The sequence below is a fragment of the Microcaecilia unicolor genome, chromosome 5 (genome assembly GCF_901765095.1).
Source record: "Microcaecilia unicolor chromosome 5, aMicUni1.1, whole genome shotgun sequence".
NCBI classification, from domain to species: Eukaryota; Metazoa; Chordata; class Amphibia; order Gymnophiona; family Siphonopidae; genus Microcaecilia; species Microcaecilia unicolor.
Window position 1 is genome coordinate 260,891,967 of NC_044035.1, and position 18,439 is coordinate 260,910,405.

The window sequence follows — 18,439 nt, forward strand, 5'->3', positions numbered from 1 at the left end:
AGACTGCACATCATGCTGTGGTTCGAGAACACTGGCCACTGCTCCTATATCCTGGATGACGGGCAGCAAGTTGCATTCTAAGCGGGGGCTGCCATGGCCAGGGACTGCTGCTGCGCGGGAAAACATATGGCGCACCGCGCTACCCACCCGCTTTATTTTATTTTATAGAATCAGGAGATTAGGCAGTTTCTGTTTTAGGAAGAATCACAGTCTGATTGTATCGGCCAAAGACCTCAAGGAGCAGTAGTGAGATTTGCACCAAGCTCCCCTGGTTCTCACTCCACTAATCCAATCACTAAAACTGCTCCTCCACTTCCTCCATGGTTTTTTTTTTTGTAGCACCAACACGCAGTGCTCCCATCGATGTCCCAAGGCTTGAAGCACAGCTACCAGGGGACACAGTCACCCGCCACAGCAGGGCACAGCAGCAGCAACGGCCTGCCAGACTTACTGTGTTGCCTGCGACTCCTCATCTTCTGAGCAGACTGGTTGCTGAGCAGGCTCTCACACAGAGGAAAAACAGGGAAAAGGCGCAGAACATCCCAGGGGGAAGGCATGACAGGGAACCAGCACCACCAGGTATGTCTGCTCAACTGGGAACCAGTTGACCAACTGGACCAGGAGCAAGGCCTCATAACCAGAGACAGAGGAATTCTGTCCATCCACCTGCTGGAGATAGAAGATACTGAGGAGCTGAGCTGCTATTAGGGAACTATGTAGTGGGTGCTCAGGTTCTGTATTTTCTATCTCCACCTGCTGGTCGATGGACATAACTACCCACACATCCTGGAATAGTGGGAATGAACGTAATGGAATCCCTCCTGCCTCCTAAAATGAGGCATGTGGAAGGGTCTTGGGGTGAGATTCTACTAGACCATTAGGGATAGTGGTGACCAGGGGGTCGGGCTCAACCCAGCATGGCCAAGCATGGCCAGGCCGGGGATCCACTGGACTGCCAGGCTATTCTTTTATGAGGGGTCTGGGAGGGGTCCACTGGACCTCTGGGAATTTTTTTTTAGGTTGAGGGGAAGGAAGCTCAGGTGTGCATTTTTGAGGAAGCCCATCTGGGGCAGGGTGGTTGGGTTGGTGGGAGAGAAGGGGTGCCGTTGAGACATGCTGGACAGCCTTTTTTTTTTTTTACATTAATGCGAGCATTATAATGACCGCATTTAAATTTAAATACATTTAACCAATGGTTTCACCGCCGGTGCTGAAACCTTTTGAGCATTTGGGGCACACCAATGCCAGCGCTAGTTTGGTGCTAATTGCCTCTAGCTCCAGCCCACAAGTGTGTCCCAAGGACTGGGCTGAATATCATCACTATCCATAGAGTTTGATAGTCAATGATGAACCTACACATTCAGCACCACTGTCTATACATATAGCACAGAAGCCAATGCTTATAAAAACCCACTGAACACAGAAACTAAATATTGACCAGCCTGCATTCCTAGTTCCATGATGACATTTGAGTACATACCACTCACAATTTTGATAGGTTTTCTGCAGCACACCAAATCTCTCTCTTTTGGCTTCACTGTTCAAAGCCAAAATTGCTAGCTGCACCCCTGATGTCTGAGGCTTGCATTAGCATCCTTTTTTATTTTTTTTAGAGACAATAGGGCAAAAGTATAAAAGTAAGCCACAACTCTCTCTTTAAATGCAGATCACTCATGAATTTTTTTTATATATATAAAGGGCAACTGCTATAGAAAGCTAAGCTGAGGGTATTTTCCAGAGCTCATCACAGAAAAGCACTGCCTATAATGTGTGCTCCTGAGAGATCATTCGGCTTCCTGCAGCATTTTTACCATACAGCAACTGAACACAGAAAAGGTGATCTTTAAGCACCTGAACTCAGCAGACCCAAATATAGGACAGCCTCATGAAGACATACAAAAATCACAATTTCATAAAATGACTATTGCTAAGGGCTTACTTTAAGAGGCTTATGTGTAGATGGGGAAGCACCCTTTAAGAGGGTAATTTTATAAGAAGGCATCTACTCTAAGAGGGTAAGTAAACCTATTTAGGTTCGAATTTATAAAGATGCATAGGTAAGTGGCAGAAATCGTGCCTTCAAGGCAGCACAGACATTTTACACCTTGATTAAGTACTCCAGTAAGTTTGTGGATTTCATAAAACCACGTGTACTTGCAAACTCCACCATGAACACACCTACCGGCAAAGTACACATCCATCATTTAATTTAATACAAATCTTATAACCCACAACTTTCAGCCAAAAGGCCAGATAGTGCAGGGTACAAACATAAAATGAACAACATTGATCAACAGGATAAATTCCTCAAACCCCCCTCCCCCCCCCCGCCCCAACTCCACTTCACAATCAACATATACTTTTCATGATGGTTGGAATTTTATTACAGGCCAAAATACAGTACATTATTTCCTAACATAGCCCCCAAGCCCCAATAAAACTGACTGTTGGGAGGGAGGGAGCGCTCCTTTGGATTTCAGGTTCAATTGGAACCTGCATTTGTAAGTATCCAGAATGTTTTTGTATTATTTTTACAATTTTAATATCCCCCTCCCAACTCAGTTTAGCCATCACAGTGACTGTCCTCAGCTAGAGGTCTTAAACTACACCCCTTTCCGAACCACAGCTAACATGAGCCTGGGGTGTCACCATTGAGTGATGACTCAGACTCCTCCCCCCTCCCAGGGGCTGTGAACACTGCCCCCACAGTACCTCCAGGACAAGGAGCAGAAGCCTAGGCTTGGAATAAAATACAAGGCACCTATATGGCACCACTTGCCACTAAGCCACCAGGTCATCTCTGCTCAATTATACTTTTAAAGGTTTTGGTATTATTTTTATTTATTTTATTTTTGTTACATTTGTACCCCGCGCTTTCCCACTCATGGCAGGCTCAATGCGGCAGGCAATGGAGGGTTAAGTGACTTGCCCAGAGTCACAAGGAGCTGCCTGTGCCGGGAATCGAACTCAGTTCCTCAGTTCCCCAGGACCAAAGTCCACCACCCTAACCACTAGGCCACTTCTCCACTCCAGTCATTGGTTATATAATTTCAAAAATGCAGATTTTTTTCAATGGCGCTCTGCACTACTTTCTTAGAGATCCCAGCAGACACCAGGCATCACATCATTTTCATGATACACTAGGTGGTAAAGCAATAGTGTTCATTCCAGATTTGAAGCTGCAGCCCACTATAATAGCCAGGATGTGAAAAGAAATGCTACTTAGGTGGAGATCATATGAGAAAGAAGAATAGAGGGCAGGGAAGGAGAACAGGAAGACTCACATTGGCATCAGGGAGACAAACCTAGGAAGCCAACAGAGTCACATGGGGTGGGGGGAGAGGAACACCTCCAGGACAAAGGACAGAGAGGCACTGACCAAAGACAGCATTCCTCTTTCTACCTCTGCTATTGCTGAGGTCTTCATTTTTACCACCCAAAATTGAAATTGCTACTGGTTGGCACTTAAATGTCATAAAAATGACACTGCATCCAGGGCATACTGGAACCTACACAAAAGTAGCACAGAGCACCATTAAAACATTTTTTTTTTTTGCTTCTGCAGCAGAAAAGCTGAGCAGGGGAGGTTAGCCTGCACAGAGCAGCAGACTTAACCCTGGGCACCTTTCTGGGTAAACTGGATGAACCATGCAGGTCTTTATTTGCTGACAAAAATATGGAAGAACAAACCTCTGCAGTTCAAAGACAAACGCAAACACAGAAAAGCGGACTAAAGTAATCACCAGATGATGCTCTAAAAATGAAATGTTTATTAACATCCAAGACATGAGTTATGTTTCGGCCACTAGGCCTGAATCAGGAATCTAAAAACAATCAATTAAGATGAATGATGCATAAAGTAAACCATAAGGAAAACAAGAAAAAGACACAATGTGGGTTTTTAGTTATTGTATCTTTTTCTCTTTTGCCCTATGGTTTATTTTATACATTTTATTGTATTTTTAATGTATTTTCCATTTTGTATTTTATCATATTAGTTGATTGATAGCTATGTATGTTTTTTTTTATTGTTTTTAGACTCTTGATGCAGGCCTAGTGGCCGAAACACAACTCATGTCAAGTCTTGGATGTTAATAAACATTTGATTTTTAAAACACTGCCTGGTGATTACTTTAGTCCCCTTTGCTGTGTTTGCATCGGTCTTTATCTGCCATCATTTACTATGTTATGATTAACAGATAAACGTTTTACAGCAACCTAAGCAGGTATGCTGGGGCTTGTGGAGTACTCTCCCTTTAAGATAGCATACCATTTCTCAAAAGATTTTGGTTTTGGTACTTTATATTTATGCAGAAATACTAGTTATTTCAATCAAACATTTTATGTTCAATAAGTAAAACTGAGGGCTCTGTTTACTAAGATGCGCTAGTGTTTTTAGCGCATGCATAAAATTAGTATGCGCTGTGTAGGCGCCCATAGGAATATTGTGGGCGCCTACACAGCGCGTGCTAAAAGCACTAACATGCCTTTAGTGCGGCTTAGTAAACGGGGTCCTTATTGTGACATAACCAGCTTAGAAGTCTTCTAGGTTTCAAATGCTCAATTAATGCCAGACATCAGGTTCAGTCACTTACAATACACAGGGTTTCAGCCTTTGGACAGCTGCCCAGTTCTTACAGTAAGGGAATTCAGGTCAATGTTAGGGCAAAAAGCACATATAAAGCAGATATATCATTATTAAAATATAATTAGTACAAAAATGCTGCTTGCCTCCTACTCTACTTCTATCAAGAGACTTACTTATTTCAGAAAGTCATGGGGAAATATATCATAAGTACATAAGTACATAAGTAGTGCCATACTGGGAAAGACCAAAGGTCCATCTAGCCCAGCATCCTGTCACCGACAGTGGCCAATCCAGGTCAAGGGCACCTGGCACGCTCCCCAAACGTAAAAACATTCCAGACAAGTTATACCTAAAAATGAGGAATTTTTCCAGTCCATTTAATAGCGGTCTATGGACTTGTCCTTTAGGAATCTATCTAACCCCTTTTTAAACTCCGTCAAGCTAACCGCCCGTACCACGTTCTCCGGCAATGAATTCCAGAGTCTAATTACACGTTGGGTGAAGAAAAATTTTCTCCGATTCGTTTTAAATTTACCACACTGTAGCTTCAACTCATGCCCTCTAGTCCTAGTATTTTTGGATAGCGTGAACAGTCGCTTCACATCCACCCGATCCATTCCACTCATTATTTTATACACTTCTATCATATCTCCCCTCAGCCGTCTCTTCTCCAAGCTGAAAAGCCCTAGCCTTCTCAGCCTCTCTTCATAGGAAAGTCGTCCCATCCCCACTATCATTTTCGTCGCCCTTCGCTGTATCTTTTCCAATTCTACTATATCTTTTTTGAGATACGGAGACCAGTACTGAACACAATACTCCAGGTGCGGTCGCACCATGGAGCGATACAACGGCATTATAACATCCGCACACCTGGACTCCATACCCTTCTTAATAACACCCAACATTCTATTCGCTTTCCTAGCTGCAGCAGCACACTGAGCAGAAGGTTTCAGCGTATCATCGACGACGACACCCAGATCCCTTTCTTGATCCGTAACTCCTAACGCGGAACCTTGCAAGACGTAGCTATAATTCGGGTTCCTCTTACCCACATGCATCACTTTGCACTTGTCAACATTGAACTTCATCTGCCACTTGCACGCCCATTCTCCCAGTCTCGCAAGGTCCTCCTGTAATCGTTCACATTCCTCCTGCGACTTGACGACCCTGAATAATTTTGTGTCATCGGCGAATTTAATTACCTCACTAGTTATTCCCATCTCTAGGTCATTTATAAATACATTAAAAAGCAACGGACCCAGCACAGACCCCTGCGGGACCCCACTAACTACCCTCCTCCACTGAGAATACTGGCCACGCAATCCTACTCTCTGCTTCCTATCTTTCAACCAGTTCTTAATCCATAATAATACCCTACCTCCGATTCCATGACTCTGCAATTTCTTCAGGAGTCTTTCGTGCGGCACTTTGTCAAACGCCTTCTGAAAATCCAGATATACAATATCAACCGGCTCCCCATTGTCCACATGTTTGCTTACCCCCTCAAAAAAATGCATTAGATTGGTGAGGCAAGACTTCCCTTCACTAAATCCGTGCTGACTTTGTCTCATCAGTCCATGTTTTTGTATATGCTCTGCAATTTTATTCTTAATAATAGCCTCCACCATCTTGCCCGGCACCGACGTCAGACTCACCGGTCTATAATTTCCCGGATCTCCTCTGGAACCTTTCTTAAAAATCGGAGTAACATTGGCTACCCTCCAGTCTTCCGGTATTACACTCGATTTTAGGGACAGATTGCATATTTCTAACAGTAGCTCCGCAAGTTCATTTTTTAGTTCTATTAATACTCTGGGATGAATACCATCAGGTCCCGGTGATTTACTACTCTTCAGCTTGCTGAACTGACCCATTACATCCTCCAAGGTTACAGAGAATTTGTTTAGTTTCTCCGACTCCCCCGCTTCAAATATTCTTTCCGGCACCGGTGTCCCCCCCAAATCCTCCTCGGTGAAGACCGAAGCAAAGAATTCATTTAATTTCTCCGCTACGGCTTTGTCCTCCTTGATCGCCCCTTTAACACCATTTTCGTCCAGCGGCCCAACCGACTCTTTGGCCGGTTTCCTGCTTTTAATGTATCTAAAAAAGTTTTTACTATGTATTTTTGCTTCCAACGCTAATTTCTTCTCAAAGTCCTTTTTTGCCCTCCTTATCTCCGCTTTGCATTTGGCTTGGCATTCCTTATGATCTATCCTGTTACTTTCAGTTGGTTCTCTTCTCCACTTTCTGAAGGATTGTTTTTTGGCTCTAATGATTTCCTTTATCTTACTGTTTAGCCACGCCGGCTGACGTTTAGTCTTTTTTCCCTTTTTTCTAATACGTGGAATATATTTGTCCTGAACCTCCAGGATGGTGTTTTTAAACAGCATCCACGCCTGATGCAAGTTTTTTACTCTGCGAGCTGCTCCTTTCAGTCTTTTTTTCACCATTTTTCTCATTTTGTCGTAATCACCTTTTCTATAGTTAAACGCTAGCGTACTTGATTTCCTAGTTTCACTTCCTTCAATGCCAATATCAAAACCGATCATATTATGATCACTGTTATCAAGCGGCCCTCGTATCGTTACCCCCTGCACTAGATCATGAGCACCACTAAGGACTAAGTCTAGTATTTTTCCTTCTCTTGTCGGCTCCTGAACTAGCTGTTCCATGAAGGGTGCTAGCCATGGCCTAGGGCATCGACAAGGAGTTCTGTAGTCCCTTTTTTCTTGTACACTCACCAAACGTTAGTTAAAGCTTTTAATTAAAATACAAGAGGTTGCAGATTCCATACCACCAGCTGCAGATGATAGAAAGCAAATGAATTCCGGATTCTGCTTAGCACGCTCTTTTGGACAAATTCCTAGGCAAGAACAAAGTTGATGGTGGAAACCCCCTAGCTCCAGCACATTCAAGAAAAACTTTGATGCTAAATATTTGACACAGTTCATTGTCCAGCTGGTTAAAAGTAACCCCACAACTGGACTGCTGTGCTATCAGTTCCTCCAACCACCACATTTTACCAATGAAGCTTATATACCACACAATTAATCCTATAGGAGGATTTATAAGATCATCTTTTTACATATATGACCAGGAATTTATAGTGTACTGACATACTGTGCTTCTATCTACTAAGAAAAATTAAAACATCCAACAGTGTTTTTTTATCCATGGAAATGGGATTTTTAAAAATTGTTCACCGACTATGCATGTAAATTTAGGAGTGTAGTGTCCATATATGCATAACCTTACTTGGATTAAAGCAGAGGTATTCCCGTGGGTGGAGATACTTTTGCATTTATGTGCATATTTTTAAAATGCAAATTGATGCGTGCACATTAACTGAAACGTTGGGTATGCCAAACAGCAGATGTACACATACGCACATACCTCCAGATTCTACATAGGGTACCAAAATGTGTGTGTGTAAACTAGTCAATTGGGTGCTAACAACCAATTATTGAGGTTAATTGGCGCTAACTGGCACTAATTTGGACTTGCCCGCATATCTGCCTATGCTTGGTTCTATAAAACTATGTGCCCCAACTGTCTCGTGCAAAACCCAAAAGGAGCATAGCCATGAGAGGGGCATGGGCAGGTCAGGGCATTCCATATATTTAGGTGCATTGTTATAGAATGCCAGGGTTACGTGCCCAACTTGAGCACCAGGATTTACACCAGGGTTCAACTGGTGTAAGTCCTCATGCCCAAAGTTAGGTGCAGGAATCCACTCAGCCCAGAGAGCCCTTTATAGAATTGCACTTTGCGCGGATATTTCCCGGCACCTATATTTGAATGCCATTTACTGAATTTTCAAAGTAGAGGGACACGCATACTTTTGTTCAAAAAATCCAGTTAAGTCCACACAGAGAAAACCAGGCACATACTTTTTTATGCATGGAGACAATTAGAAGATTGCCCACTGAATGTACTCTGTTGTCTGTGGCATAGCTCTTTCTGGGAACAGGATGCAACTTTTCTGCAACTAAGTGTTTCTCCTGGAAGCTGGTACCATTCTTTATAAATCAAGGGGGAAAGGTGCAAAGCATCTTTCTTTGGCTTTATGAAAACATTTGCTGGCTTCTATCCTCATATACATTTTTACATTATTATCACTGTTCTCTTATTTCTGTTTTGGTTATCATTTTTCTTCTGCAATAAGCAGACTGCACTGGCACAGCACTATGCACTGCTCAGGTTGTCTGGATGTTGAGCAGGGGGCAGCCCTCACACTACTCCCTCAAGGACAGACAATTTATTTCCAGTGTCTTCATTTAATATCTTCTCTAATACCAGCTTTTCAGTTAGGTGGAAACCCTGCAAGATGGTTTTAAATCATGTTAACCAATCAATCACTTCTGTTTTTCAGCAAACTATTAACCATTTGATGTCCAGAATCAATTTTATTTTTCACAAACAGGAAAATGCATTAAACCAGATGAGCGCAGGAGATGGGTCCCACAGTACATCAAAAGTAACCTTGAAATCATACATCTGGATGCCAGGTCAACCAGACTAGTCAAGTGGCTGAACATCTCAAGTGGTTTAAACATCTCTTATTCTGCATGTACACTTTATAGACAAGCAAAGACCATTTTGATATGGCAATAAACATTTATTTAAAAAAAAGATTTATATCCTGCTCTGTTTACAATTTACAAAAAAGATGGTCTAGCCTTTCACTACTGTGAGTTTAATATAAAACACAAGAAATGGTAATATAGATAGGTGCACAATAAGCAGCTAACGCCACTCCTTAGGCATATCTACCGGGAAAACACTCTAGGCCACAGTGGGTAAGGAGATACACAGTTTCTAACTCTGTACGCTTTATCATCTTCTTCAAGTTTCCTATCTAACAGCACAGGGATCTGGCTAAACTATTGAAAATACGAGAAACTATGGTGAAAAATAAAGGACACGCTCCCTGTACACACTCCTACCCTCTTTCAATCATAAGGCATCTGAACTCAAGGGTCCTGTGTATCTATAATGGCAACAGAAAGTGTTTCTTGGCCAATCTGAGGCAAGTACAATTACTCAGTTTTGTAGTTCTTACCTCAAAGTAAGAAAAGATATTTTAAAATTGACTATTTTTAAAAATATCTAATGTCCCCATCTCATTTATAATAAGCATATATAAGAAAAGAACAAGATAATTTCAATGTATAGGCATTAGAAATATACAATGCATTACTAGGTTTCTGTCAGCAATCCAGTGGCTAGGGGGCAACCATAAAAACTGAATAGGCTATAAAATGTTCCTCCTTAAATAGTCTCAGAGCTACCAAATCTAAAGAGTCTTTGATGGAGTGAAAAAAGTTAATTTTGGTAAAATACCAAAATGTAAGATTAGGTGGAGGAGTAGCCTAGTGGTTAGTGCAGTGGACTTTGATCCTGGGGAACTGAGTTCGATTCCCACTGCAGCTCCTTGTGACTCTGGGCAAGTCACTTAACCCTCCATTGCCCCTGGTACAAAATAAGTACCTGAATATATGTAAACCGCTTTGAATGTAGTTGCAAAAAACCTCAGAAAGGCGGTATATCAAGTCCCATTTCCCTTTCCCTTCCCTAAGCATCCATAATAATGCAAAACAAGTGAGAAATCTTTCAGTAGCCTCAGTGGTGTAATACTGATGTTCATGTGTTAACACGATCTGCAGGGATGCTGAATATAAATGATTATTTGTAAGACTTAACATGCAATCCTCAAAGGCAGCTCATTCTAGCAGTTCACACATTCAATAGTGGGACACATATTTAAGAGGCAAGGTAACACAATAACAAAATAAATGACAGCAGATGAAGACTCGCACGTTCCATCCAGTCTGCCCAACAAGTTGGCCAGTGCCATGCCTGCCAGTGTACGGGCCCCAGTCACCCATGTTTAAATGTTGGTTGTCAGGTCTCCATCATGCCAACCATATAGGCAGCCAAACATGATGGGGATGATATCTGCTTATAACTATTCTATGTAACAGATTTTAAAACTGCTTATTGGCTATTTGTATTTGATAGTTGATAATCTGAGAACTGGATTTAACAAGTGCTTTAAAATCGGTAGTAGTTTCTCTTGTGTTTTTTTTTTCTTCTGCTTCCATAGTGTGTGGAGCCCCTCCCCTCCCCCATCTGCTTTTGTTGTAAGGTATTTGCATAGCACAGGTGGAGCTTCTCTCCACGTGGTTTTTGTCTCTGCACAGAAGCTGGATGGATTTGGGATTATTTTCTGATTACCCCTACCTTACAGTTGTGGCTCTGGGCATTTCAATGCTGTTCTAGAGATAGGTTACAGCAAAGTCCTGGATTTCAAGCATGCTGACTTTAGTAAAATGGGGGAATACCTGAGGAAGGAGCTGATGGGATGGAAGGAGATACAAGAAGTGGAAGGACAGTGGTCCAGGTTGAAAGAAGCTATAAATAGGGCCACGAACCTTTATGTAAGGAAAGTAAATAAAAGCAAGAGAAAAAGGAAACTGATATGGTTCTCCAAGCAAGTGGCTGAGAAAATAAAGGCTAAAGAGTTGGCATTCCAGAAATACAAAAAAACTCAAGAAAAAGAACACGAGGAGGAATACTGGATGAAACTGAAAGAAGCCAAGAGAGAGATAGATACGTCTGGCGAAAGCGCAAATGGAAGAACAAATGGCTAGAAATGTAAGGAGGGGTGGCAAAATTTTCTTCAGGTATATTAGTGAAAGGAGAATGACTAAAAAGGGAATTGTGAGACTAAAAGATACTGCAAACCGCTATGTAGATAATGATGAAGAAAAAGTCAATTTGCTAAATAGATACTTCTGTTCTGTTTTCACAGAAGAAAATCCTGGAGAAGGACCGCAATGGACTGGAAAAAGTACAAATGAGATTGAAGTGGATAGAGCACCGTTCACGGAAGAGAGTGTGTATCAACAACTTGAAAAGCTAAAGGTGGACAAAGCCATGGGACCGGATGGGATCCACCCTAGGATATTGAGGGAGCTCAGAGAGGTTCTGGCGGGTCCTCTTAAAGATTTGTTTAATATATCCTTGCAGACGGGAGAGGTTCCGAGGGATTGGAGAACGGCGGATGTGGTCCCTCTTCATAAAAGTGGTGATAGGGAAGAAGCTGGAAACTACAGGCCGGTAAGCCTCACTTCGGTTATTGGAAAAGTAATGGAAGCCATGCTGAAGGAAAGGATAGTGAATTTCCTGGAAGCCAATAAGTTGCAAGATCCGAGACAACATGGTTTTACCAAAGGGAAATCGTGCCAAACGAATCTCATTGAGTTCTTTGATTGGGTGACAGGAGAATTGAATCAGGGACAAGCTATGGACGTAATCTACTTAGATTTCAGCAAAGCTTTTGACACGGTTCCCCACAGGAGGCTCTTAAATAAACTGGATGGGCTGAAGATAGGACCCGAAGTGGTGAACTGGATTAGGAACTGGTTGACGGACAGACGCCAGAGGGTGGTGGTGAATGGAATTCGCTCGGAGGAGGGAAAGGTGAGTAGTGGAGTGCCTCAAGGATCAGTGCTGGGGCCAATTCTGTTCAATATATTTGTGAGTGACATTGCCGAAGGGTTAGAAGGTAAAGTTTGCCTATTTGCAGATGATACTAAGATCTGTAACAGAGTGGACACCCCGGAGGGAGTGGAAAACATGAAAAAGGACCTACGGAAGCTAGAAGAATGGTCTAAGGTTTGGCAATTAAAATTCAATGCGAAGAAATGCAAAGTGATGCACTTAGGGAGTAGAAATCCACTGGAGACATATGTGTTAGGCGGGGAGAGTCTGATAGGTACTGAGGGGGAGAGGGATCTTGAGGTGATAGTATCTGAGGATTTGAAGGCGACGAAACAGTGTGACCAGGCGGTGGCCCTAGCTAGAAGGTTGTTAGGCTGTATAGAGAGAGGTGTGACCAGCAGAAGAAAGGGGGTGTTGATGCCCCTGTATAAGTCATTGGTGAGGCCCCACCTGGAGTATTGTGTTCAATTTTGGAGGCCGTATCTTGTTAAGGATGTAAAAAGAATTGAAGCGGTGCAAAGAAAAGCTACGAGAATGGTATGGGATTTGCGTTACAAGACGTATGAGGAGAGACTTGCGGACCTGAACATGTATACTCTGGAGGAAAGGAGAAACAGGGGTGATACAGACGTTCAAATATTTGAAAGGTATTAATCTGCAAACAAACCTTTTCTGGAGATGCGAAGGCGGTAGAACGAGAGGACATAAAATGAGATTGAAGGGGGCAAACTCAAGAAAAATGTCAGGAAGTATATTTTTACGGAGAGAGTAGTGGATGCTTGGAATGCCCTCCCGCGGGAGGTGGTGGAAACGAAAACAGTAACGGAATTCAAACATGCGTGGGATAAACATAAAGGAATCATGTTCAGAAGGAATGGATCCTAAGGAGCTTAGCCGAGATTGGGTGGCAGAGCTGGTGGCGGGAGGCGGGGATGGTGCTGGGCAGACTTATACGGTCTGTGCCCTGAAAAGGACAGGTACAAATCAAGGTAAGGTATACACAAAAAGTAGCACATGTGAGTTTATCTTGTTGGGCAGACTGGATGGACCGTGCAGGTCTTTTTCTGCCATCATCTACTATGTTACTATGTAACTAAAACTCCAAGTATTGTAAAGTATTGCTGACAGTATTCAACTTACAGTCTAGATGTCTCCTCCCCCCCCCCCCCCCCCCCCCCCCCCCAGCTGCACATTATTCTCACTTGCCGCATGTGATAAAGTGATCTACAACCCTGGAGTTGCTGAAGCTTCACCCGTCTCTTGCCATTTGAAAGACACAGACCATAGAAGTCTGTCCAGCATCAGCCCCAGTTCCCCCATGCTGGATTCGGTTAATCTTCTTTCAGTCTTTTGCTATTTGCAGGACACAAACCATAGATGTCTGTACAGCATCAGCCTCAGTTTCCACTACTCTTGCCCAAGATAACACCTTAATAGTCATATTGTGTTTCCATCCTCCTATTTAGGAATTCCCTATGTTTATCCCACGCATTTTTTTAATTTGCTCATCGTTTTTGACTCGACCACCTCTCTTGGAAGGGCATTCCAGACATCTACTACCCTGCTCTTTGAAAAAGTATTCCCCAATGTTAATCTACCTCCCTGCAACCTCCATTCATGTACTCTAGTTCTACCTCCCCTACATCTCTGAAAGAGGTTTGTTTGAATATTAATACCTTTCAAGTACTTAAATGTCTGTATCATAACACCTCTCTCTTTCCACTTCTCTAGTACATCCATATTCAAGTCTTCCAGTCTCTTCTTATACATTTCATAGCACAAATTCTGCACCATTTTTGTTGCCTTCCTCTGAACCACCTTGTCCTTTTGTGTTCTTGAAGAGACATGGCCTGCAAAACTGGACACAGTACTGCAAGTGGGGCCTCACCAACGACTTGTACAGAGCCATCAATACCTCCTTTCTTCTGCTGGCTATGCTTCTCTCTATGAAGCCTACCATTCTTCTGGCAACAGCCACCACCTTGTCACATTGTTTTATTTATTTGTTTGTTACATTTATACCCCACATTTTCCCACCTATTTGCAGGCTCAATGTGGCTTACAAAGTACCATAAAGGCGTTTGTGTTGTGGTCAAATTAGATAGAAGTGAATCAAGCGTCATGAGGTCGAGGGGAAAGGGAAAGTAAATTGTCCAGTACAATCATTGATTTTGGTGTGTTGCTGGGTGTGAGGATCTATGTTGGATCGGTGGGATAAGATTTTTTTGAACAGGTGGGTTTTTAATGATTTCCTGAAGTTTAGGTGGTCATGTATTGTTTTCACTGCATATGGGAGTCCATTCCATAATTGTGTGCTTATGTAGGAGAAGCTGGATGCATAAGTTGTTTTGTATTTTAGCCCTTTGCAGTTTGGGTAATGTAGGTTTAGGTATGATCGTGCTGATCCGAGTCTGTTTCTAGTTGGTAGATCTATCAGGTCTGTCATATTTCCTGGGACTACACCGTAGATGATTTTGTGGACCAAAGTGCAGATTGTGAAGATGATTCGTTCTTTGATTGGGAGCCAGTGCAACTTTTCTCGTAGGGGTTTAGCGCTTTTGAATCGTGTTTTGCCATATATCAGTCTGGCTGCTGTGTTTTGGGCGGTCTGGGGTTTTTTTGTGAGTTGTTCTTTACATCCCGCATACATTCCGTTGCAGTAATCTGCATGGCTTAGGACCATTAATTGTATTAGTTTGCGAAAGGTATCCCTCGGGAAGAAAGGTTTTATTCGTTTGAGTTTCCACATTGAGTAGAACATTTTCTTTATTGCGGATTTTACTTGGCTCTCGAGAGTGAGGTTGCGGTCGATTGTGACTCAGAGTATTTTTAGGTTGTCTGAAATAGGGAGTGTGTGTCCTGGGGTATTTATGGTTGCGGGTTTGTAGTTGTTGTGTTCAGATGAGAGGATAAGGCAGTGTGTTTTTTCAATGTTCAGTTTCAGTTGGAATGAGTTTGCCCAAGAGTCCATGATGTTCAGGCCATCATTGATTTCATTGGTTATTTCAGTCAAGGTATGTCTGAAGGGAATGTAGATTGTAACATCATCTGTATAGATGAATGGGTTAAGGCCTCGATTGGATAAGGACTTTGCCAGTGGGATCGTCATCATGTTGAAGAGTACTGGTAATAATGGTGATCCTTGAGGTACTCCACAGGCTGCTTTCCACGGTGGTGATATATTTGAATTTAATTTTACTTGGTATATTCTGGTGGTTAGAAAGCCCTTGATCCACTTGAGTACGTTTCCAACAATCTCGAAGTGGCCAAGGAGTCCTAGTAGTATATTATGGTGTACCATGTCGAATGCGCTCGACATGTCGAATTGGAGAAGTATGCTTTTACCTATGGCTATTTCCTGTTTGAATTTGGCCAGGAGAGTGACTAGGACAGTTTCGCTACTATGGTGGGAGCGGAATCCTGAATGTGAGTCATGTAGTATTGAGTACTTGTCCAGATATTCCGTAAGCTGTTTGGTCACCAAGCTCTCCATCAATTTTACTACTAGAGGGATGGACGCAACTGAGCGGTAGTTGGTGAGATCGTTTGTTTTTTTTTTCTTAGTGTCTTTTGGTATTGGGGTAAGTAGGATGTTACCATATTCTTCGGGGAAGAAACCTTGTTGTAGCGTGAAGTTTAGGTGGGATGTGAGGTCTTCTATGAACCGGCTGGGGGCGGATTTAAGTAGATGACTGGGACATATGTCCAGTTTGCAGTGGGTGTTGGCGAAACTATGAGTCACTTGTGTAACTGATTCAATGGTGAGTAGATTGAATGTAGACCAGATATGATCAGCTGGGTATCTGCCCGGGATTAGGTCTAAGTCGTCAAAGAAGTTTTCAATGTCGGTGTTGTGATGAGGAAGAGTGCTGCGTAATTTTGTTATTTTGTCCTTGAAGTAGGTAGCCAGTTTGTCTGCGGATGGGATGTCTGTGTTGGATGTAGTGACAGGGGTGGTGTCTAGTAACTTATTTACGAGTTGAAATAGTTTCTTAAGATCTTTGATAACCGGTCCTAGTTTAGTCTTGTAAAGGGAACCTTTTGTTTGTCTAATTGCATATTTGTATTTTCTGTGTATTTGTTTCCATGCATTGAGTGTATGTTCGTTTTTTTGTTTTTTTTCCATGCTCATTCAAGTTTTCTGGATTGTGTTTTGAGTTTTTTTAATTCATCATTGAACCATGGTATCGAGTTTTGTCTTTTTGATATTCTTGTCTTTAAGGGTGCTATTTCTTTTAGTACGTTTCTGCATCTAGCCTCCCAGTGGTTGAGATAGTGTATGGAGTCAGTTTGTGTTGTCCATTCGTTGTCATATATCTGTTGCCAGAATATTTGTGGATCTATTTGCCCTCTTGTAGTGTAAGTTGTTTGTTCTGGTGTATGATTTGAGCCCTTCTTTCGCCAATTTAGGGATAGGTTCAGTTTGTAATGATCGGTCCAATGTGCTTCTGACCATTTGATATCTGTTATTGATAGGTTATGATTTGTGGACAGTTTGTATGATAAGAGGTCCAGTGTGTGTCCCTTGATGTGGGTAGCTTGAATGTGAGGCCATGTGAGATCCCAAGACTCTAAGAAGTCTTTGCATTCGCGTGCATTGGCTGAGTTGGGGTCTTCTAAGTGAAGGTTTATGTTGCCTAGTATTAGTGGATTGGAGTTGTTTACACAAATTTTGCCACCTTGAGATCCTCAGACACTATCACCTCAAGGTCTCTCTTCTCATCCGTACATATTAGTCTCTCACCACCTAGCACATACTACTCTTTTGGATTTGTACACCTCAAGTGCATCATTTGCACTTCCTTGCACTAAATTTTAACTGCCATTCAACCATTCTTCTAATTTTTGTAGATCCTTTCTCATGTTGTCCGTTCCCTCCAGGGAGTCCACTCTGTTGCAAATCTTGGTGTCATCCACAAAAATGCAAACTTTTCCTTCTATCCCTTCAGCAATGTCGCTCACAAATATGTTGAATAGAATCAGCCCCACTACCAATCCCCGAGACACTCCACTACTTACACTTCTACCCTCTGAATATACTTCATTTACTACCACCCTCTGCCGTCTGTCAGTCAACAAGTTCCCAATCTATCACATGTCCTAACTTTTTTTTTTTTTTTTTTGGGGGGGGGGGGGGGTTCATATTTTTTATTAGTTTTCAATACAGTACAAACAATGAGCAACAACTGTGCAACATGAATCATGAACTGGTGGACCAAGCCAATAATAAAAAGAGGAGAAGAGAGAGAAAGGAAGGGGAAAAAAAACTACTTACATGCAAATGCCATACACAGTCAAAGAGAAGCAACAGCTAGTGATATTAAGCACAACATGTTGCCTGTTGACTTTTAAAATAAGATACCAATGAAGACCATTTCTCCTCGTGCATGGCAAACAAATGATTTTTTTGCTAGGTATGTTTCATATTTATAAGTTTGGTACAACAGATTCCACCATTCTTGATATGTGACCTGACCCAAGGACTTCCAATGCGAAAGAATTACCTTCAAGGCCAATGAAAGCAGAGTATTAAGGAGTACGCATTCATTAGGTGGCAAGCGGTTCTGAAAACATTGGCCCTTAAGTATCATGTATTTGTAAGATATTGAACCCGGAAGATGGAAAACATCTATTAGCAACGACCAAATATCTTTCCAGTAAGTCTGAACACATATACAGTCAAACATAAGGTTCTTAAGAGTGCCTTGCTGAGACTGGCAAGACCAGCAAAGGGTGGAATTTGAGGAATCAATCATATGCAATCTAAGAGGCGTCCACAATGCCCTATGCATGAAAAAGTGCATAGATTGCAACACAGATGAGGATTTGGAGCATTTAAACAAGGACTCCCAGGCCCATTCCCATAAACTGTCGGAGACAGACTCCTGAATATCTTCCTCCCAACACTTGCGCAGGCCGGCGCATCTAGTGGAGGGAGCTTGCCAACAGCAGCTGGTATATGTAGGAGGCAACATGCCCTGCGTGGTGAAACCGATGGCTGATGGTGACGATGTCAGGTGTTTGTGGCATCTGCCGAATGTGAAGTGCACTCTTTCTAAGCATAGAACTAAGCTGCAACCACCAATAAAACTGGGAATCTGCTAATGGAAAGTCCAATCTCATGTCCGAAAAGGATTTCCACGCGCAGCGCTGAAGGTTAACAAAATCTTTAAGGGCCCATATCCCTATGCGCTGCCACTGAGCCCAAGAGACTTGCTTAGCAGCAATTTTAAACCTGGGATTATTCCAAATGGTCATAGATAAAGTTGCAGACCATGGGATACCTAAGGACTTGTCAAAGGATGACAACAACCGATGAGTAGTGCGAACAATTGAGTTGGAGGA

At 42.4% G+C, this 18,439-nt stretch overlaps 2 protein-coding genes across 7 annotated transcripts in view; one reads left to right on the top strand and one right to left on the bottom strand.

Moving 5' to 3' along the window:
- FILIP1L (filamin A interacting protein 1 like) overlaps positions 1-9,148 on the top strand; it is a 347,951-nt gene extending 338,803 nt beyond the window's left edge. For 2 of the 4 annotated variants that reach the window (XM_030204059.1, XM_030204060.1), the window contains one exon: positions 9,012-9,147. In XM_030204059.1, the coding sequence (XP_030059919.1) occupies positions 9,012-9,110 (99 nt within the window). In that variant the 3' untranslated portion in view covers positions 9,111-9,147. Of the gene's footprint in view, positions 1-9,011 lie in introns of all 4 variants that reach the window. The other 2 variants (XM_030204061.1, XM_030204062.1) reach the window with 2 other exon arrangements.
- CMSS1 (cms1 ribosomal small subunit homolog) overlaps positions 1-18,439 on the bottom strand; it is a 488,636-nt gene that overhangs the window by 432,682 nt on the left and 37,515 nt on the right. The window lies entirely within an intron of this gene.